The 23,050-nt window shown below is 44.3% G+C and overlaps 1 protein-coding gene across 1 annotated transcript in view; it reads left to right on the top strand.

Annotated features, from left to right (window-relative positions):
- LOC138950747 (uncharacterized) overlaps positions 1-23,050 on the top strand; it is a gene marked incomplete in the record, with an annotated part of 169,686 nt that overhangs the window by 56,570 nt on the left and 90,066 nt on the right. Inside the window, 13 exon segments of the mRNA XM_070322472.1 lie at positions 731-930; positions 1,859-2,091; positions 5,024-5,177; positions 5,840-6,007; positions 9,436-9,621; positions 11,353-12,000; positions 12,815-12,912; positions 13,404-13,565; positions 14,813-15,002; positions 16,083-16,250; positions 18,158-18,440; positions 20,348-20,457; positions 22,106-22,390. Of these exon segments, the coding sequence (XP_070178573.1) occupies positions 731-930; positions 1,859-2,091; positions 5,024-5,177; positions 5,840-6,007; positions 9,436-9,621; positions 11,353-12,000; positions 12,815-12,912; positions 13,404-13,565; positions 14,813-15,002; positions 16,083-16,250; positions 18,158-18,440; positions 20,348-20,457; positions 22,106-22,390 (2,885 nt within the window).

The following is a 23,050-nucleotide window of genomic DNA, read 5'->3' as shown; positions in this document are numbered from 1 at the left end:
ATATTCCAATCACACAAACTGCCCATCGCCACGCGAGCGTGGCGAAAAGTTCTTTTGTGTTGCGTTTCTGTTGTGGATGATAGATAGATGGAATTGATGCCCAAATTTGGCTTGGAAACACGAATACACGCATGCAGGAAAGTAGAAGAAACAAGAAATTCCTCCGAGGTAGGAAAAACACCCCCGTCCTTACCATTATCACTGCCACCAACTGAGAAGGTTATTTCCATTTGACCATTAATATGTGCCTCTATAAGTCCTTGTAGAATCTTAATCCACCAATAACTCCCTAACCGTGTGTTTGACTGGTCCCAATTTTTGTAAGGACCGTCTCAGGAATGTATAAAACCTGTTCACCAAGTTTGGTGACGATCGGTCCGTTCATTCTTGAGATCTACTTGCGAACACAAACACACAAATACCGCCACAAACACATCGACCGAATCCTATACACACCCCTCGGGGGTGTAAAGATGGGTAGCGCCGTACTGTATGGCAGCTTGCTTTCCCCAGTGAAAAAGCAGCCCAAGGTTCCATGAGGGTATGACATTCTCTTGGAAATATTCCGGGCTACGCAGTGAAGTTTCTTCGCAGGATGTAAGAAATCTATCAAAAAGTACAACTGGACAAATAATTCTGGCTTCTTTTTCTTTTTTCTCTCGCCTTTTCTATATAGAAAAAAAGCTATATAGCTTTTATTTTATAAATGACCTATTCCTTTTGCTAACAGGTGTGTGGGCACCCACTACGCCGAGCAGGGAGAATGCACGGAGAAGATTCCAGTGAACAAGAACTGTAACTCCAGTCGTCAGTGTACGGACAACGCGGTTTGCTCCCCCCAGCATGGCAACACATGTCGATGCAGAGTAGGCTTCTATGGTGGTGATGGCACGTGCAAATCTGTCATACCTGAGGGACGGCCTTGCACAGGTAAGGCCAAAAAAAAATAGGTCTGTTTACGGTAACCCGACCGACCCTATTTTTTTCGCGCGACCCTAGACTTTTTTTTGGCATATGGGAAAAATAACAAAAATCTTGGTTTTTTTGCAAAATAACGTAAAAATATGGTTTTTTGGAGAAAAAAAAAAAATAAAAATCCCGACCTACCGATCTTATTTTTGGGGCCTATGTTACCGTAAACAGACCTCTTTTTTTTGGCCTAAGAGATGCTGTTTTTAAAGAAGTACACTAATTTTTGTAAGTGTGTTTGTTTCAAAGGAAGGCTACACAACTATCCTTCACGCCCTTTTAATTTTTGAGTCCGATGAAGACATTACAAAATGAGAGAAATGTTAAAAATGCGAAGAAGAATGTTGCTCACCAAGACAAGGATTGCACATGGAGATCATTTGGTTTTTACCATTGTTTGTCTCGCGAAGCGATTTTTTTATTTTTATTTTTTTTTTTATTTTTTTTTTAGAAAAGAGAAATGATTTGTGAAAGGGTGCGTTTGGTCGTGTGTGTGTGTGTGTGTGTGTGTGTGTGTGTGTGTGTGTCTGTGTGTGTGTGTGTCTGTGTGTCTGTGTGTGTGTGTGTGTGTGTGTATGTGTATGTGTGTGTGTGTGTGTCTGGTTGTCTGTGTGTGTCTGGTTGTGTGTGTGTGTGTGTGTGTGTGTGTGTGTGTGTGTGTGTGTGTGTGTGTGTGCCTGTCTGTCGGTGTGTATGTAAGGTACATTGTTTTTAAGCACAGTTGAAAATGGTCGTTTGTAAGTTTTGCCATTCTCCCACTTATAATCATAAGAAAAATTGAAGAGTTTTTTTCAAACAAACCAAAATGTGCAAGCGCTTGTTTTTGAATGTTCTTACTATAATATAGTTCCTAGTACCACGTGCTTATTCATGCTTTTACCATTTTCAGGTGTAGGTCAGTGCATAGAGAACGCAGAGTGTTCAAGCGAGCTCGGGGGACAGTGCCAGTGCAAGGAGAACTACTTTCCCTCCAACGGTTCCTGTCTGAGTCTGCGGAGGGAGGGCGAGAAGTGCAACGGTTCAGGCCAGTGCGTGCAGAACGCGGAGTGTATCCCCCCGGGTGACGGAGCTTGCACGTGCACAACGGAGTTCTACGCTGACCTCGGGTCGTGCCAGGAAAAGGTGTGGTATCATTGACTTCTTTTTGTTTGTTTGTTTGTTTGTTTGCTTAACGCCCAGCCGACCACGAAGGGCCATATCAGGGCGGTGCTGCTTTGACATATAACGTGCGCCACACACAAGACAGAAGTCGCAGCATGTCTCACCCAGTCACATTATTCTGACATCGGACCAACCAGTCCTACCACTAACCCCATAATGCCAGACGCCAGGCGGAGCAGCCACTAGATTGCCAATTTTAAAGTCTTAGGTATGACCTGGCCGGGGTTTGAACCCACGACCTCCCGATCTCGGGGCGGACGCCTTACCACTAGGCCAACCGTGCCGGTCTTCTTTTTGTTGTTGTTGTTGTTGATATTACTCTTGTTGTTGCTGCTTGAAATGTGCTTGTTCTGTATTACTTTATTTTCTGTATTTCTGTTACTGTTTTTTTCCTATCTGCCTTTGTGCATGGGCAGTTGTGAGAAAGAGAAGGGGGCAGTTATACGGGGGGCAATTGTCCGGGGGGCAATAGTCCTCCCATGACGGGGGGCAATTGTCTGGGGGGCAATATAGTCCTCCCATGACGGGGTGGGGGGGGGATTGTCCGGGGGGCAATTGTCCGGGAGGGCAATAGTCCTCCCATGACGGGGGACAATTGTCCGGGGGGCAGTTGTCGGGGGGCAAATAGCCTGCAACCATCACAGCAACATTCAGGCGTTGAATGAAGCTTTCAAAGTCATGCACGCAGTATGGGGTTTCAGATCGCGTTCACTGTGCACAATTCTGTACATCAGTGATGCTCAGCCCCATCTTGTCAAACTCGTAGCCCCGGATAGTCATAAATAGACCAAAGCGTTAAGTATAAGTTACAGCTCCGTCCATCCATGATATCGCGTGGTATTTTGTCGAGACTGGGTCAGTGAATATGATGACGTAGAGCCTCGAGTGACTTCATTATATTCATTCACCCTGTCGAGACAAATACCACGCGATATCATGGATGATTCGGAGCTGTAACGTATTATATGGCATGACTAAAGTAAGGAGAAGTTGTAGAACTATATTTTGTGTCAGTCTTGGCAAGGCGCAATTTTAACACTACGCTGGAACGCTGAAGAAGAAGAACACTACGCACGAAATAAACGTTAAGTGATAACGTTGTGCGGGTGCTACCCACGTGCTGCAGCTATACATTTCGTTCAAGTTTTTTATTTATTCCCCCCTCTGCTTCTTTACCTCTGTAAACTTGTAGAGCTAGTTATTTTTCGATAATGACCCAGCAACCAAACAAATAACGAGCCAGCAACAGCCTGAATCCTCGATAGTGCAATGGGTTGAGAAGCTGTTCTGTTTCGGTACTACTTTTGCGACTGAAAAGTTCCGAACGCTCTATACGTACGAAGTATACATCTCTGGAGCAAACAATACAAACATACCGCATTTAAATTAACAACTACAGACCTGAACACATGAATATCCATATAAAATCCATGAGTTCGGTTGTTTTCTGAATCTAGATCTGCCGTGCACAACCCGTTCATCACAAGCAAATTCCCAAGGCAAGTAACTCATACTCTAGCGACAAGAGTAGTTCCCCTTCTTTTAACTCAGTTTCTTCGACAACACTGACTGCAATCCGACGGTCAGTTTTCCACAATATTTCATTTTATAAACAGATCACACGCAACCAAATGCACACATCTCATCAATTTAAACAACATAAAGCGGTTTCATACACTATTTTCCACAGAAAAATGAACTTCATACAGTAATTAACGTTGGAACACGGGTGCAAAAGTTCGTCTGCTAGTCCCATTTGACGAAAGAACATTATCTTAAGCGATACTAAAACATAAACAGAACACACAATACCTGCCTTTACCGCCACAGCAGAATAACAGCATATCTGTGTACTTGATTTTAGTCCAAAACAAGGAAACTGACAAGAAGTGTTAACAGAATGGAATGATTTGCACGGAACTATACAACCGCGCATCAATCGATCGCCTGCGCAGGTTGACTGGTTGAGTGAGTCGGATTCGATGAAACTTTCGCACAAAAACTCCTGTTTTCTTTGAATAACTGAAGAAAGGAGGAATAAAGAGGTTACACACCTCGTCTCAGTGATTATTAAAAATAATGGTCTCAGTTCGCGGTCATGAAAAAGCTCGCTGAAGCTCGCATTTTTCATGATCCGCCAACTTCGACCATTATTTTTAATAATCACTGAGACTCGGCATGTAACCTCTACTTACTTGTCACTGCGGCTGCGCAAGTTATTTTGCCTAGGTCAAGGCCGAACTTTAGGCCTACGGAGAAATATCGCTGGATATTTTGTAATTCTCACTAGAATAACAGAGACAAAGAAGGGAGGTCATGCTATATACAACAATATTGCTATTTCATATGTTACGTGGATTTCCATTGGTCAATTGGGCAAAACTGAGCTCAGTGCAAAAGTGATATCGACGACATTTCTGTCGATATCAGTTTTGATATCGACGACCTCTTTATTGCTTCCCCACTTCAAAAACAAAAACACCTAAATTTAAAAACAAACAAATATATATAAAAATGTAATTATCCCAGAATTTAGTTGAGCAAGTGACTAAAGACTTTTTGAAAGAAAAGACATTTTGAAAAACTGAAAAGTACAAGAAAAGGGTGAACAAAAAGAAATGATAATCAGAGGGAGGGATATGGAACAGCCAAAACTGAGACAAATACTTTTTTAATTTCTTTACAGTAAATACAAAATGTCCAGAGAATTAGCAATATATCTAACATTGACTGACTGTGTGATGATATCTTCTGCTATTGGTCTGTTTCGACAGTGATATCAAAATCTCGACCCTCCGGTCTCGATTTTGATATCACTGTCTCAACAGACCAATAGCAGAAGATATCATCACACAGTCAGTCAATATTGGGTATTGTCATCGTCTGTCCGCAGAAAGCACCCGACGAGGCTTGCACGGGATTCGGACAGTGTGTGGAGAACGCCGAGTGCCCTACGGTGGAGAACGCCACGTGTCAGTGTAAAGCCAGCTACTACGATGCCTGGGGCAAGTGCTACGATGAGATCGGAGCTGACAAGCCTTGTACAGGTAGGTGTGGTTGGAGAGAGTGGAGAGAGAGAGGGAGGGAGGGGGAGAGAGAGAGAGTGGGAGAGAGAGAGGAAGAGAGAGAGAGAGATCATGTTTGTGTGTGTGTTTGTGTGTGTGTATGTGTGTGTGTGTGTGTGTGTGTGTGTGTGTGTGTGTGTGTGTGTGTGTGTGTGTGCGTGTGTGTGTGCTTTATGATCTCTTACGTCTCCTTCAAAATCATTTTCATGTACTTCCTGAGAGCATTTATCAACCGTTTACCAGTCATCATAATAATAATAACAATAATACGAGAATTTATAACGCGCACATATCTCACCACAAGGCGACTCAAGGCGCACTCATACACATTCTTTTGCATTAACAACTCAAGCACACTCATATACACTTACGCATAAATTACATGAAGATGACAAGGCAACAACACAAACAGTGACACGGCACTCAAAAGTAAGCATGAAAAAGACAAGAAAATTTCAAATAATAATTATGTACATTGCTATTTACAACTGCTCTGATTTAAGCTTGCGAGTGAGGTGGATATGGGGGGGGTGGGGGGGGGGGGGTTGGTGTAGCGGGGCACTGTAGTCTCAGGATTATTTAGGGAAAAGAAAAATCTTGACGACAGATTTAAATGCTTCATGCCGTTCTTCTGCATTTTGCAGGTCTAGGGCAGTGTACAGAAAACGCCGAGTGCTCCTCCCCTAACGGAGGTCTGTGTGTGTGCAATGAGGGGTTCTACAAGGACGGAAACCTGTGTCTGCCCAAAAGGAGCGAAGGCACACCTTGCGACAAGACAGACCAGTGCGTTCTCAACGCCATTTGTAGCGCAGGTGAGTCGACAACTTTTTTCTTAGAGCGTATAGGTATGAGGGGTTTTAAAGGACGGAAACCTCACCCCTGCCCAAGAGAGCGAAGGCAAACCTCGCGATAAGATAGACTATCGCATTTTTACTGATCACATGACAAAAACAGCTGTTGTCATTGGTCAACTAGGAACTGTATATCAATTGATCGCGCAGGAAGTTCCTAGTGAATTTGATATCGTGCAGGAAGTAGTTTTCCAATTGTAATTTTGAAGACAAAAATCTCACCTGAAGGAAACACAAGTCTCCCATTATTTTAAAGCGCAAATTTATAAAAGGAAAGTAATTGCATCAGAAAGATTAAGCTGTGTAATGAATAAATACACACTTTATCCACCCACCTTTAACAAAGAAGTAGTAGAATGGTATGTTTCAATCTTACCGAGAGAGGCGACTGGAACAGCCGTAAACAAACTGAACTTTGGAGCGAGAAGCGAGGTCTCTTGCAGGGTATCAGCGCTTATCGCTCACGTAAAGGCTGGAAATGAGCAGCCGATTTACACACTTTATCCACCCACCTTTAAAGGTCCTTGTCTACATTTTTATACCGAAATCACCATTTGACCATTAGAATGCAGAGTCTATTATCTACAATTATCAACAATACACCCCCTTTCGATCAGAAAAGACGAAGCCAGTGTAGCCGTTTGAAAATTCACTGTAGTATTCCAGCGTAGTACTCATAGTAGGATATCCTTATTTGGAAAATGCCAAGCGCAAAACTCCTCTCAAATCCCGTGCATTTCGTGCATTTATAAAAAAGCGTGGACAGCGCTCCAGTGTCAAACTGTTGCTGCACTTGTTTGGGCGTGGCTATAAGCATAGTGACATGAATTTGATTGGTCAGTATTTTTAGGCAAAGCACATGTTCTCAGCAAACAGAAAACAAAATAGTGGAAGCGTGAGTCACGCTACCCAAAAATAAAATCTTTTTTTACATATATTTTTTTTTCTATAACTTTTTTCCCCATGGTTCATTCATCATCTGACATAACTTTTTAGCGAAATCTAACCATAAGATTATTGAAAAAAAGCAAAAATGTAGACGACCACCTTTAACAAAGAAGTAGTAGAATGGTATGTTTTAATCTTACCGAGGGAGGCGACTGGAACAGCCGTAAACAAACTGAACTTTGGAGCGAGAAGCGAGTTCTCTTGCAGGGTATCAGCGCTTATCGCTCACGTAAAGGCTGGAAATGAGCAGCCGATTTAAATGTTTTGCTCCAGCGTGAATCACTGTCCCATCCCTCTTTGTCGTAGCCATGCAAAATCCACACAAAAATCTTAACAGCTTCAAAACAGTCACGAAGGCTATCGGAAGACGCCATCTTTGAAAGTTGTCATGGAATGTTGTGTCGTCTGGCGATTCGACAACATTATCAACACTGCAGTCCGTCGATAACGACGAAGAACTGGAAGCTGTCTTCTACACAGAAAATGAGCCAGAGGACTTCACTGATACAGTCCGGCGCACTTCAGTTCCTGCCATCGTTTAGAATTGCCAAATCAAAGCCTTTGAAGTCTAAAAGTCTGCAAGTAACCGCCAAGGCTGTTCCGTGTTCCTCCACTGAACCTGTTTTGTGTGATGTGTTTACACAATATTTTTATTTATTATTTATTTTTAGATGCCTTATTTACGTCTTAGAAAACGAAAGAGTTTTTGAGAAATGAAAGTTATAGCAGCAAAGTTGCGAAAGCAGGAAAAGACAATCCAACATTTCCAACATGACAGTCCCTTGCTCTTGACCGATTTCTTAGACTGGGGTTAATGGGTTCTTCTTCCGAAATGGAATACGATAAAATCGTTATAGTTAGATTTGACTGCGATATCCAGATTTATCAGTGCCAATGTCTCGAAAGGCTGAATCATATCAGATCTCGGCTATATGATTTCAGCTTTCTCGACATTGGCACTGATAAATTTGGATATCACAGTCAAATCTAACGATAACTAATATCAGTGCGTTCCCAACGCCATTTGTAGTGTAGGTGAGTCGACGGCTATTGCTTTAGTGTGTATAGGTAAGAGGAGTTTTACAAGGACGGCAATCATAACCTTTTGTCTGCTCAAGAGAAGCGAAGGCAAACCTTGCGATATGACAGACCAGTGTGTCCCCAACGCCATTTGTAGTTCAGGAGAGTTGACAAGTTGTATGTTAGTGTTATTATTTATGAGGGGTTCTGAAGGACTGCAACCTCCCCCTGCCCAAGAGAGCGAAGGTAAACTTTGCGATAAGACAAATCAGTGCGTTCCCAACGCCAATTGTAGTAAAGACGAGTTGCAAAATTGTTGTCTTTTATGTAAATTTAGGATTTATGCTACCTCTGTCTGCCAAGAACATAAACAAAGCAGGAAAACCCTGCGACAGGGGATCAGTGCGTTCCCAAAGTCATTTGTAATGCAGGTGAGTTATGACCTATTATTGCTCCCTCGCTTTTACCCTCGGTTTTAAATTCAGGAGTATTCACATGACTGACTATTCGGGTTTAACGTCCTATTAGACCAACTGGTCTATATTGGGACAGGTATTGGTAATACGTTGAAGATATGGTGTGATACTTTGATTCGAACAAGCCCGCTGTGGCTGTCTTCTTCGGCACACCAGCATTGGGTTTGTCTCGTCAAAGTATCGAAATACGATCATGATAATCGGAGACGAGAGATGATGCATGCGTGTCTTCGTGTTTTCCAAGCCCTGAGACTTTCGCTGTGAACGTGGGATCTTTTTCGTGCGCATGTGTGCACACGGGGGTGTTGGACACCGAAGAGAGTCTGCACAAAGTTGACTCCGAGAAATAAATCTCTCGCCGAACGTGGGGATCGAACCCACGCTGATAGCGACCAACTGGCTACAAAGCCAGCGCGCTACCAACTGAGCTACGTCCCCGCCCCAGTATTCACATGCCTTAAGAACTGCTATGCTAAAGTTGACTTGTGTCTAGAGAAAATAATTGCAGCTTACTTAGGCACATAGCCTTTGTTTGAAGTCTGGATATGACGTCATCATATTGAACGTTTGATGAAGTTGGAAGATGTTGTCCTTATTTAAACAATGTGATAATACTGATACATTTCTATCTAATTTCTTGTTTCGGCGACTGGAGTTTGTGAGTGCCTGAGAAATTACTTCGCAGAGAAAGGCCAGTATCTGCAAAAGAAAGAAGTGAACGTCAGCTGTGTTATGACGTCAGAACATGACGTATTAATACTTAAATAAAGGGTATTTACTTGTCCAGCATCAGGAGTATGTGAATGCTTCAAGACCTATTTCCTAGCCAACGGTCAGGGCCTGATGAAGAAGGAAATGAACGACAATTGTGTGATGACGTCGGAATATGACGTCATTATTTCAATGATGTAGTAATACTAACTCACAGCCAATTTATTGTTTCAGCTTCAGGGGTGTGTGAGTGCCTCAAGAACTACTTCGCCGACCAAGGCCAGTGCCTGGAGAAGAAAAAAGTGAACGACAGCTGTGTGATGACGTCAGAGTGCGTCGACAACGCGGTGTGTTCCGTGACAGAACAGCGCTGTCTCTGTATCGACGGATACTTTGAGGACCAGGGCTTCTGTGCTGGAAGTAAGTTGAGGATTCTTGATGGAAAGAAGCATTTCTGAAAGGAAAACATTATGTCTACGATTTTGTCAAGGGATAGGCTGGAGAGGATATATTATTGCTCAGGTTGACATACCTTCGTATCTGATGAAGATTGTTGCGTTTTACAAATCATCGTTGTACTCTGATGTTGTTCTACAACTCCCGGCTGAAGGTGCCGAGTCCAGAGCAATAGGGGCACTCAGAGTCCAGAGCAATAGAGGCACTCAGAGTCCAGAACAATAGAGGCACTCAGAGTCCAGAGCAATAGGGGCATTCAGAGTCCAGAGCAATAGGGGCACTCAGAGTCCAGAGCAATAGGGGCACTCAGAGTCCAGAGCAATAGGGGCACTCAGAGTCCAGAGCAATAGGGGCACTCAGAGTCCAGAGCAATAGGGGCACTCAGAGTCCAGAGCAATAGGGGCACTCAGAGTCCAGAGCAATAGGGGCACTCAGAGTCCAGAGTAATAGGGGCACTCAGAGTCCAGAGCAATAGGGGCACTCAGAGTCCAGAGCAATAGGGGCACTCAGAGTCCAGAGCAATAGGGGCACTCAGAGTCCAGAGCAATAGGGGCACTCAGAGTCCAGAGCAATAGGGGCACTCAGAGTCCAGAGCAATAGGGACACTCAAAGTCCAGAGCAATAGGGGCACTCAGAGTCCAGAGCAATAGGGGCACTCAGAGGCGGTTGTTTGGATCCCTGTCAGTGTTGCGCTGTGTGGCGGTGTTTATTGCATCGATAAGCGCCCCCTGTCAGAATCCACTCCCTCTGTCCCCCCCTCCCCCCCCCTATCCCCTCCGCATTAGATTCCCCTCCCCTTGCATTAGAATCCCTCCCCCTCTCTCATTAGACCCATCCCCCCTCTCCATCCCTAGCGACCCATAAGTAATTAGTAGTGATATAGGTAGAATCTATTACTCTTGCTCCATATTGTTCGTCCTGTTTGTGTTGTTTCGTTGGGGCCCAGTTGCTGCGCTAGGTAGCGCTGGGTGGTAGGCTAACCCCTCAGCCCAGGGCCTGAAATCGGGCGCAAACGGCAAATAGCGAAAAGCAATAGCTTGCCTACCAACCCACCACTGTTTTGATTTTCGTAGGTACACTATCCACTTTATATTTCACTCTAGGGAACCAACCAAACTGAGGATCGTTGCCCTGTAAAGGGATTTCCTCATAAACGTGAAGAAGAAGGGTGGGCCTCGGGGGTGGTCGAGGGGCAACAAGCAAGTGAGCCAACCAGCAACAACCATAGACACACCATGGGAAAAGTAATGAAAGGGCTATGCACAAGAGAGGGATGAGGATGAAGCAGGAGGTGACTGCTGGGTAAAACTGGCATGTTTCTGTCCTCCATTCTATAATGTCCATAAGTTTGTATGGGCTAAATGGACTTGGCTCACAAGGGTGAGTGATCTCCAACATGCTCCTCCAGCTCCTCCGGCTCCTCCAGCTCCTCCAGCTCCTCCAGCTCCTCCGGCTCCTCCGGCTTCTCCAGCTCTTCCAGCTCCTCCGGCTCCTCCGGCTCCTTTGGTTTGATGTTGCAGCAGATGAGGTTTGCTTTGATGGAGTCTCTGTAAAGTTGCTTTGGTCGGCCTTGGTGTTATTTGCCATATAAAAGCTCTCATACAGCAGACGTCGTATCAGTGAGCTGGTGATAAAACCAAGTCGTTTTCCTTGTGCAAACATTCCAATAACAGCTTCTTTCTTTTCCTTTCACAGCCAGCCCTCCAGGAGGCCCTTGCAGTGGCGAAGGACAATGCGTGGCCAACGCCGAATGCTCCGCCCCAGAAGGAGGGATCTGCAAGTGTCTGGAGGGGTACTTTGTCGGAAGAAACCAATGCCTGCCTTTCAAGTTCCCGGACGAGAAGTGCAACACTACAGAGGAGTGCGTACCCAACGCCGAGTGCGTACAAGGCATCGACGTCATGGTGTGCGCGTGCAGAGCGGGGTTCTACAGCACGGATAACACGTGCGAAAGGAGTAAGAAGCCTGGTGATAGTTGCGGAGGGTTTGGAGAGTGCGTGGAAAACGCCGAATGCACCACAGAAACCGGAGGCGTGTGTGAGTGCAATTTGGGTTTCTTCAACAACACTGAGAGCTTGTGTCAAGAGAGGATTCCTCTCAACCTGCCGTGTACCCCTCAAGACACGTGTGCTGAGAACGCCGTGTGTTCCGATGACACGGGAGGGGTGTGCGAGTGCGAGCCGGATTTCTACACGGTCAGCGGAAGGTGCGTTCTGCGGAAACCGGTCGGACAGGCATGCCGGGATAGCGGGCAGTGCACGCAGCACAGCGCATGCTCCAAGGTGACCCGTGACTGTCAGTGCATTGACGGGTACTACGAAGAAACTGGGAAATGTCTGAGTGGTGCGTAAACTTCGTCTTTTCTTTCTTTCTTTTTACCTTCTGTCTTTCTTTCTTTCTTTTTTTTTTTACCTTCCTTCTTTGTTTCTTTCTTTCTTCTTACTTTCCTTCTTTCCTTCCTTCTTTTCAATGTCTTTTATTTATTTCCTTTTTTGTTTACTTGAATTTTTTTTTTTTTTTTTTCGTCTCAAGGGGGTTGTTCATGCAGTATTTGAAATTTTGCGACGTTTCGATTTTCATGCACTTTGGTTTGTGAACCTGAATCAACGATTGACCTAGAAACTAAGACTTTTCTGGAGAAAAAAAAAGTCTACTTGCACAGTGACATTGTAGGTGATAGGGGTCTTTTACGTTGGCAGACATACGTGGGCTATTGTAAACTCAGGTTTCTTGTAAACAGCTATGCTTTTATGGAAACCGTGGTGCAAATGCTGTTTGCTTTTTGTGTGTTCCCACGTACGTTTGAATTGTATGATGCGTGTTATTAATTTTATGTAACTGTTGGGAACTTGCCTTTCTTTTGTTAGACAAACAAACAAAAACACAAAAATAACGAAAAATAACAATACTCACTTGGTTCAGTAAAAGAATAAAAGAATACATCTGTAATCAAAAGATTATACTCTTAATTGTAACACGAAGTATGAAAATCGTTGATTTGTTAATACACTTTTCGAGAAAAAGGTTAGAATGGGATATTCACTGCAACATAGTATGTACTTTTAATACGATTACAAGCAATTTGCCATTCAAATTGAATTGCATTAGCCTACGATCAAATTGTCGTGTTCAAAAACCACCTCTTGTTTTGCCACAGCCAAGCCCCCCGGTGAGGCGTGTGAAGGGAAGGGACAGTGTGTCAAGGACGCTTCATGCAGACTGGGTATATGCACGTGCAACGCGCCTCTCTATAAGGTCAGTCAGTGTGTGTGTGTGTGTGTGTTTGCGCGTGTGAGTGTGTGTGTGTACACGTGTGTTTGTGCGTGTGTGTGTACCCCCGTTTCCACAGGTTTGGTTGCCTAAATCACCATAAGGCAACCATCCACACGTGGATGGCAACCTAAACTCTGGATGACAACCTAATTGTGTGGATGGTCGCTTCATTTAACACCGTTAAATTGACTTTTTTGACGGAAAGAATGTCATAACAATGTTCAAAATGACATTCTTTCCGTCCTCTATAGGCGACGAAATAGGTCAAATTTTGTGCATTTTTTAGTGCAAAATTCTTCGATGCCGGAGCGAGTACTGCACCCAGTGCTGTTGTAGTGCAAGTGCACTAGAAAGGCACTACACCCAGTGCCGCCTCTTAGGTAACCATCCACACTTTAGGTACGTGTGTGCCATATAGGTATCCTCATTATTTGTAGTATTGTTATCATTATCATTATCTATTTGCTCGACAGGACGGACCGCTGTGCCTGAAGCCCAAGGGACCCAACCAGCCGTGCAGTGGCAGCGGACAGTGTGTGACCAACGCTGTGTGTGCCTCTCGTGTTTGCACGTGCACAGTGGGCTTCTATACTGGCAACGATGGCACCTGTAAACCTAGCATTCCTGCCAATGAGGTGAAAAGCTTAATCTGTTTGTTTGTTCGTTTGTTTGTACGTCTGTTTGTTTGTGGTTTTATTCTGCTATTTTGTAATTCTGATCCTGCATCATATGATTATTTTGCACACTTTGTGACATAGTTCGACTAGCGAAAGAGGCACAAATCATAAACCCATAGGACGGACGAAGTGGCGTGACGTCGGCCTCCTAATCGGGAGGTCGTGAGTTCGAATCCCGGTCGCTGGTGGGTTAAGAGTGGAGATTTTTCCGATCTCCCAGGTCAACTTAATATGTGCAGACCCGCTGGTGACTTAACCCCCTCCGTGTGTACACGCAAGCACAAGACCAAGTGCGCACGGAAAAGATCCTGCAATCCATGTCAGAGTTCGGTGGGTTATAGAAACACGAAAATACCCAGCATGCCTCCCCCGACTTCGGCGTATGCTGCCTGAATGGCGGGGTAAAAACGGTCATACACGTAAAACTCCACTCGTGCTAAAAACATGAGTGAACGTATAAGCCCACGAACGAAGAAGAAGAAGAAGAATAAACCCATAGTGTTCACACGTGTTTCAGTGAACACTGGGGAACACAATGTGTGCTAGTTTTGACACTAGAACGATGCTTGTGTTATTGTTGGCTTCCCCTCGAGTAGCTTCCCTTGCTTCTCTGTCTTTGTCATTTGTTGGTTTGTGCAGTGCAGTTGTTTTGTCAGTTATTCTCCTCTTTATCTGTTCTATCGTCTTTCTTCTTCTTTTTTGTGTGTGTACTTTTGTGTTTTTGTGCCTGAAGAAGACTCTTAGGTCGAAACGTCGCTGTTATTCGTTCCGTGTTCGTCATTTTAACGTGAGTACATTGCTTTTTGGTCACTTTACTAGAACGATGTACAATGTCACAAAGCGTCCAAAATGTGTTTCAGAAATGTGTTCAAAATAAGTTCATTTCTGCTTAGTGTATATCTTTGATTTCATATCTCTTTTCTTTCAGTTCTTTCAATACTTGTCCTCATACTTCTACTTCTTTTAAATATTGATTACATAATCAGTAAGGATGGCATTGTTATCAGTAACATATTTGTTCGAGTTGTTCAGAGATTCTGCTCACCGCTTTTTTTTTCTCGTGTTTTTTGTTTGTAGTAGTGGTAAACTGGACAGCGTTTAAATGGCGTTTATCAGGACACTGTTCTGTTCTGGTGAGTGTTTCTAGCCGTGTTTGTCTTATGGACACTCCGCCTACATGGGTTTGTATGTTCCCAATGAACCAGGTTTGCGAGAGAGCAGGGCAGTGTGTGGACCTGGCGGAGTGTAGCACAGTGTACGGCGGCGTGTGTCAGTGTCAGGCCGGGCTCTTTGCCGACCAGGGCACGTGCACCCCACTCAAGACCGTGGGAGACAACTGCACAGGGGCCGGACAGTGTCAGGGGACGGCAGAGTGCTCCGTCACTCGTGGCCAAGGTGAGTGAAGAGAGAGTGTGGTGAGTGACCTGGTAGCTTAGGCCATAGACAATTTATCCTGGACCGCCAACTAGCTCTCTCTCCGCTCTTTCTCTCTATTACGAGGTAGCGGCCTCTCGCATTTTGGAACCTACGCTTACAAGCCTTTCAGAAATCAGGGGGACGTGATATCCGGTGTCGATTGTAAACATGGACGAAGTTGCCGAGGTAAGTTCTGAAAATGCTAAAATAAACTCAGCTAAAGTGCGTATGGAACATGTTTTTCGATGAGTTTTGTTAAAGGCATACTAACGCACTCCCGTGTTTACAAAGTGTAGTTTGCCCTAACAATCGATGTCAAACGCACCATAAGACCATATAATGACGATACGTCACCATGCACGGACCATAATACATGCATTACAGCTTGTTCTAGAGTCTCAAAAACTGTGGATGTAAACAAAGACGCGGAGTTATTTCCCTTGCGTCAACGCTACCTCTGTTGGCAAATCTATAAATAGGACGATCCAGATCAAAATGAAAATTAACATATCTCAACATTGAAGGGGTCCTAGACCACAATATTTTGCAGGGAACTTAATTTAGCATGTCTCCAGCTGTTGGTAAAGCAATTAGCGTGTATAGTCATCGAGTACATATGGCTTTAAGTTTTGTTTGGAGTTTTGGAAAATCCAGTTCATTGTCACCTCCCATTGTCACAAATAACTGGAGCGTGCTTTCTTTTCACTGTCTTCGAATCGCTGGCCTTTCAAACCGGACGCTAAGCGCCCCTGAAAGTCCCTCGAAGGGTCACGTGACGAGTTGGCAGTCCAGGCTATTTGGTCTATGCTTAGGCCAACCAGGGCCGAGATACACGAGAAAGATACCAACCGGTCGGAAGCCAGCTGCGGTTTTGGATTGGTTGAAATTGAGATTTGTCGTGATTTCAACGAAGCAGAACCCACGGTTTGTCTAACATGATTTTCCTTAACCACAAGACAGTTTCACCCTTTATCAGATTTATTTGCTGTTATTTGCAGGTTTGCGCACGTTGTCAGACTGTTTCTAAAGTTTATTCCACATTGTCTATGTCCTGTGTAGGTGTGTGTCAGTGCCCAGCGGGTTTCTACGAGTCCGGTCAGCAGTGTGACGAGAAGAAAGGGGCCGGGGAGACGTGTACCGGTCAAGGACAGTGCGTCACACCTGCCCAATGTTCCTCAGACACCTTTGGTACCTGTCAGTGTCCAGACGGCTCCATCGCCAAACAAGGTGTGTACAGCTGACTTATATCTCTGAGTGAATGTTGGGAGTTTGGCCAAACATGAGGGCCCCAAAGGGGGGGTATCATCACGATCACGAGAAGGGAAATTTTAGCTTTCACGATCACAGTTACCTTGATTTTTGTTTTCACGATCACGAACACCTTGACGAATAGAGGATCATAGAGTGATACAGCTGTGAAAAATGTACGTTGAAAATAAATGCTTTGCAATAATGCCCATCACGATCACGAAAACAAATGACGATCACGATCACGAGACTTGATTTTTTTGTCATCACGGATCACGGGCAAAGTCCCATCACGATCACAGAAATGGAAATTTCGGCAATCACGGTCACAGAAAGGTCAAAAAAACGCCAATCACGATCACGATTTTAAACCCTTTGGGGCCCTCAAACATGTGTTTATCAATCACGAGGAAAGTTGAAAAACAAAGGAATCGGCACTCACCAACATAAGGACAAAGTCTTTGTCTGTGCTGACCTTGTGTTGTTGAGTGCCGATGTCTTTTTATCTTAGCCACGGTCATCTTGTTGTTTAGATTTTGTAAATCACGAGGAACATTATGTTGAGACAGCAAACGCACATCGTGTAAGTTGGTGTTGAGTATTAACCCTGACCCTGGTGCAATGCAATACATCATAGTGCCTCTGGTGAATTTACAGAGAGAAAAGTAGTTCAAATTGTGTGTTATGTGTGGGTGCACGTGTTGCGATATGGGGCTAAAAAACCTGTAACCGACCAAACAGGCTCCCTCTGTACTGCGACATACGTTGCGACAACCAGCTGACAACCAGTGTAAGGGTCAATTAGGGATGAACTGCGTATATGGAAGGTAAAGGCACTCCCATAACCATATCCGATCGTAAAGGGGCGAGAGATGTTAGAGATCTCAACTTTTCTATGGCAATCTGTAAGAGGGTGGTGCCCATCTCCTCTCCCTCGCTGCCTTCGCCGGTCCTAAATAGGGTCAGGTATCCATTTTCAGTTGGGTGTGTTAAGTTGACTTGGACAGGCAAACAAAGGACAGACTCTTTACTTTACTTTACTTTATTTGGTGTTTAACGTCGTTTTCAACCACGAAGGGTTATATCGCGACGGGGAAAGGGGGGAGATGGGATAGAGTCATTTGTCAATTGTTTCTTGTTCACAAAAGCACTAATCAAAAATTTGCTCCAGGGGCTTGCAACGTAGGACAATATATGACCTTACTGGGAGAATGCAAGTTTCCAGTACAAAGGACTTAACATTTCTTACATACTGCTTGACTAAAATCTTTACAAACATTGACTATATTCTATACAAGAAACATTTAACAAGGGTAAAAGGAGAAACAGAATCCATTAGTCGCCTCTTACGACATGCTGGGGAGCATCGGGTAAATTCTTCCCCCTAACCCGCAGGGGGAAAGGACAGACTCGAGGCTTCTTCTAGTACCGAAATCTTTACTCTCGAAGACGACAAAGGGAACAACTCATGATAGAGGAGGAGCTGGCTGCAGCATAGCCTCCCATGCGTATATGCAAAACACAAGTATAAAAAAACATGGATACGGAAATGGACCTCAGTCCATCAACAGAGTGGACTTGGGAGCGCTCGGAAAAATCGTTACTGCGTATAGCTAGCCTATTGCTGTATTGGATAATCGAAATACTTGGTTCATGCTGTGTTCAAGTATTGGTTGCTATATTTCTGAAAAAGTTGTTTTGCTGTTATTTTTGTTTGTTAGTTTGTATTTCTAAATGTTTCTTTCTGTGTGTCTGTTCCTCTGTCATCGTAAATGCTTGGCTATAGATAAGCTTACTGACATTTTGAGATCTTGATAAAATGTTCAACAGCATGCACTATTGTACACCAAACATGGAAACTCCTATCCCTTTCTCTCCTTTTCCAGGTAAATGCGTGGACAAAACGCAAGCCGACGAGCCCTGTGACGGACTGGGGGAGTGTGTGGCCAATGCAGAGTGCTCCTCCCGGCTAGGGGGACTTTGTGAGTGCGCGGAGGGATACTACGTCAGCAACGGCCAGTGCGAGAAAAAGAAGAACGTCAACAAACCTTGCGCGGCTGACAAAGAGTGCGTCACCGGCGCGGGCTGCCAAGGAGGGGTGTGTGCATGCAATGACGGTTTCTACAAAGACGTGACCAAATGCTACCCCAAGAAACCCGTGAATGACAGGTAGGTCTAGCCACGCGAGAAGAAAACATTGTGATATTTTTTTTTTTTACCGCTTGGTACAAATACACGAAGGCGAACAACAGCAAACTTAACCAAACTGCTCAAGAGGATAGTACACAGGCAAGGAGGTTTTCTACAAAGACGTGACCAAATGCTACCCCAAGAAACCCGTGAATGACAGGTAAGTCTAGCCATGCGAGAAGAACAAAATTGAGTTTTTGTTTTTTTACCGCTTAGTAGAAATTCAGGAAGGCGAACAACTGAAAACTAAACCAAACCGTGTGCGGGATGATAGTGCACAGGCAAGGACGGTTTCTACAAGGACGTGACCAAATGCCAGCCCAAGAAACCCTTGAATGACAGGTAACTCTATCAAAATGAGAAGACACATTTGTTTACCGCTTTGTAGAAATACAAAAGGCGAACAACTGAAAACTAAACCAAACCGTGTGCGGGATGATAGTGCACAGGCAAGGACGGTTTCTACAAGGACGTGACCAAATGCCAGCCCAAGAAACCCTTGAATGACAGGTAACTCTATCAAAATGAGAAGACACATTTGTTTACCGCTTTGTAGAAATACAAAAGGCAAACAACTGAAAACTAAACCAAACCGTGTGCGGGATGATAGTGCACAGGCAAGGACGGTTTCTACAAGGACGTGACCAAATGCTACCCCAAGAAAACCGTGAATGACAGGTAGGTCTAGCCACGCGAGAAGAAAAAAATGGTGAGTTTTGTTTACCGCTTAGTAGAAATACACGAAGGCGAACAACAGCAAACTTAACCAAACCGCTCAGGAGGATAGTGTGTCATGCAAGGACGTTAATGCAATAACATTAACAACACTGTAGTGTCCGTTAAGATATTACATAAAAATGGAAACATTTCTTTGACGATTAAACGATTATAACGAACATTTCATAAGAATTTATTTTTTTTACCGCTCAGTAGAAATACACGAAGGCGAACAACAACAGCAAGATGCTCCCCAGCATGTCGTAAGAGGCGACTAACGGATTCTGTTTCTTCTTTTACCCTTGTTAAGTGTTTCTTGTATAGAAGATAGTCAATGTTTGTAAAGATTTTAGTCAAGCAGTATGTAAGAAATGTTAAGTCCTTTGTACTGGAAACTTGCATTCTTCCAGTAAGGTCATATATTGTACTACGTTGCAAGCCCCTGGAGCAGTTTTTTTATTAGTGCTTTTGTGAACAAGAAACAATTAACAAGTGGCTCTATCCCATCTCCCCCCTTTCCCCGTCGCGATATAACCTTGAACGGTTGAAAACGACGTTAAACACAAATTAAAGAAAGAAAGAAAGCTTACGTATGACGGAAAATAACGATGATGTCGTGAAAATGACTAATTTTCATGTGTTAAGTACTATTTTTCACGTGAAAATGACTAATGTTTAGTTTTGGCTCGCTTCCTGTCGGATTGTTCGAGCCAAAACTGAAAATTAGTCATTTGCACGTGAAAATGAGTAATTAACACGTGAAAACGCCAACTGACAGTGTAAATTACTACTTTGCACGTGATAATGGTAACCCCAGGTTTTGGCACTAGTAAGCCGTCTTACTTTACGCCCCTTTGTTTCTCATATGTGACCCTCCACGACGGAATGAGTCGCATGTCACCTTTGCATGATTTTCATATTTTTATATTTTCTTAGAGAGTTTTTTATGCTCTATCCAGTGGTGAAAACCGTTTAAGAAAAGAGCAAAAACTGTTTGAGTTATAAGCCTGTGACTAAGGTGCCCCTTACACTGTTACCAGACACTCCCCGGACTTATATTAAGCCTAGCGCAGAACCGCGCGAGGTGACATGCGACTCATTTCGTGGTGGAGGGTCACATATCAACAACCAACCAACCTGTCTAATGCATGCCGCAACATCCGTTTCAGGTGCAAGCAAGGGGAGTGTATGGACAACGCAGAATGCTCGGCACCTCTGTCAGGACTGTGTAAATGTCGACCTGGATTCTTTGCTACACCCACTGGGCAATGTGCCGGCGGTAAGGTCATTCTGATACAGGGTGACCCAAGAGAAATTACTCCCTCGAACATGTTAATAACTCCCACATGTGTTTGTTTGTTTGTTTGTTTGTTTGCTTAACGCCCAGCCGACCACGAAGGGCCATATCAGGGCGGTGCTGCTTTGACATTTAACATGCGCCACACACAAGACAGAAGTCGCAGCACAGGCTTCATGTCTCACCCAGTCACATTATTCTGACACCAGACCAACCAGTCCGAGCACTAACCCCATAATGCCAGACGCCAGGCGGAGCAGCCACTAAATTGCCAATTTTAAAGTCTTAGGTATGACCCGGCCGGGGTTCGAACCCACGACCTCCCGATCACGGGGCGGACGCCTTACCACTAGGCCAACCGTGCAGGTCCACATGTGTTGAGCGATTTATTTGATAATGGATGTACATTAGCTTCAGATAAGGCATCATCATTTCACAAAGACTCAATTATGTAGGTCAAATGGTTTAATGTTTACACTAAACAAAATGATTGTTCAAGTTCGGAGATTGCCTCTATATTAGGAGGTTTGACACCGAGCAGTAGCCCCACTCATCTGACTTGAACCCTCCAGATTCCCTGTAATTGATTTTTTCGTGTACACTACATTGGGGTGTGCACGTTAAAGATCCCACGATTGACAAAAGGGTCTTTCCTTGCAAAATTGTATAGGCATAGATAAAAATGTTCACCAAAATACCCGTGTGACTTGGAATAATAGGCCGTGAAAAGTAGGATATGCGCCGAAATGGCTGCGATCTGCTGGCCGATGTGAATGCGTGATGTATTGTGTAAAAAAAAATTACATCTCACACGGCATAAATAAATCCCAGCGCCTTGAATCCGTATGTTGAAATATACGCGCGATAACAAGCTGCATAAAATAAAAGATAAATAAAATAAAACTCATATATTGTCTGAGGATGGTTTTTGTATTCAAGACCATTCAGAATAACGAACAGGTTCAAATCCGGAGGGCTAAATTCGGGTTAGTGTTAGCACCACTCAATGCCAAACCTCGTACCTTCTACTATATGGCAAGGCTTTGTCTCAAAGGCAGAGGTGTACGAACAGAAAATGGGTGCTACCCAAACGGGAGAGAACAAACTGCGGAATCTGATTCGCTGAAATCACAACAAATCTCGGGGCGGGGATGTAGCTCAGTCGGTAGGTAGCGCGCTGGATTTGTATCCAGTTGGCCGCTGTCAGCGTGAGTTCGTCCCCACGTTCGGCGAGAGATTTATTTCTCAGAGTCAACTTTGTGTGCAGACTCTCCTCGGTGTCCAAACACCCCCGTGTGTACACACAAGCACAAGACCAAGTACGAAAAATATCCTGTAATCCATGTCAGAGTTCGGTGGGTTATAGAAACACGAAAATACCCAGCATGCCTTCTCCGAAAGCGGCGTATGGCTGCCTAAATGGCGGGGTAAAAACGGTCATACACGTAAAAGCTGTGGGAGTTTCAGCCCATGAACAAACAAACAAACAACAAATCTCAACCAATCTCAACCAATCCAACACCGTGGCTGACTCCCACCCGTTTAGTAACGTTCTCGTGCACCCCGGCCCGGAAGACGGATATTCGCCAATAACGCAATCCTTCAAACCAACATTTTTCTCCCCCCACAGAGATACCACCAGGTGGCGCCTGCGTTAAGGAAGGCCAGTGTGTGCTCAACGCCGAGTGCTCGCTCACCGGAACTTGCGAGTGCCTCAAGGACTACTTCCGGCGTGGGGACGAGTGCTTGCCCTTGCTGGGACCGAAAGAGACATGCACAGACAACTCCCAGTGTGTGGAGAACTCGCAATGCGTGGCAGACGACAGCGGGACGCAGACGTGTAAATGCGCGGAGGGATACTTCGCTGAGAACGGGATGTGTCACCTTGAGAAACTACCTGGAGATAAATGTACCGGTGAGTTTAGGGTTTGTGTGTGGGGGGGGGGGGTGGGTGTGTGTGTGTGTGTGTGTGTGTGTGTGTGTGTGTTTAAGTGTGTGTGTGTTTCCTTTTTTCTTGTTTTTCGGAAGGTATAGTGTGGGAAGGGTCAAATTGTGTACAGTTTTGACCTGGAGAGTGATTCCATTTCATTAATAATTTTAAGGTTAAAGTGAACTTTTCTCAAATGAAGTGGAAATCTAAAGGTTGTGCAAAGAGCGAAATTACAGATTGTACTCACATTCTCAAAGTCCATAAGCCTTTGTGAAACTTTGATACAGATGTTATTCCAAGCAGTCCCGTTATTTCTTATTGGAAAAAAAAGTAAAATACCATAGAACCCTTTCCGCTTTTTTGTGATGGTCTTGACTTGCCACGATTCTTCATTCTTTGTCGTTCAGGTCAATGCGTAAAAATTCAGCCCTTTTTTTTTTGCAATGCACTTTTCCGAATATTACGAGACATGATTTGTGTTCATAATTACCAAACCCGAACCTTCTTCTTCAGCGCTCGACGGTTGTGTCACTCAAAGTCTTAGGCCTGCTGATCAGATCTTATGAACTGGCAAGTTCGGCGCAGGTCTTCCACAGTTCCCCAAAGTTTAGCATCGGGAAAACCCGAACCATTCGTATGCGCTTT

This window comes from Littorina saxatilis, linkage group LG16 (genome assembly GCF_037325665.1).
Source record: "Littorina saxatilis isolate snail1 linkage group LG16, US_GU_Lsax_2.0, whole genome shotgun sequence".
NCBI lineage: Eukaryota > Metazoa > Mollusca > Gastropoda > Littorinimorpha > Littorinidae > Littorina > Littorina saxatilis.
The sequence above is the reverse complement of the archived record's forward strand: the minus strand, read 5'-3'. Positions and strand labels throughout refer to the sequence as shown.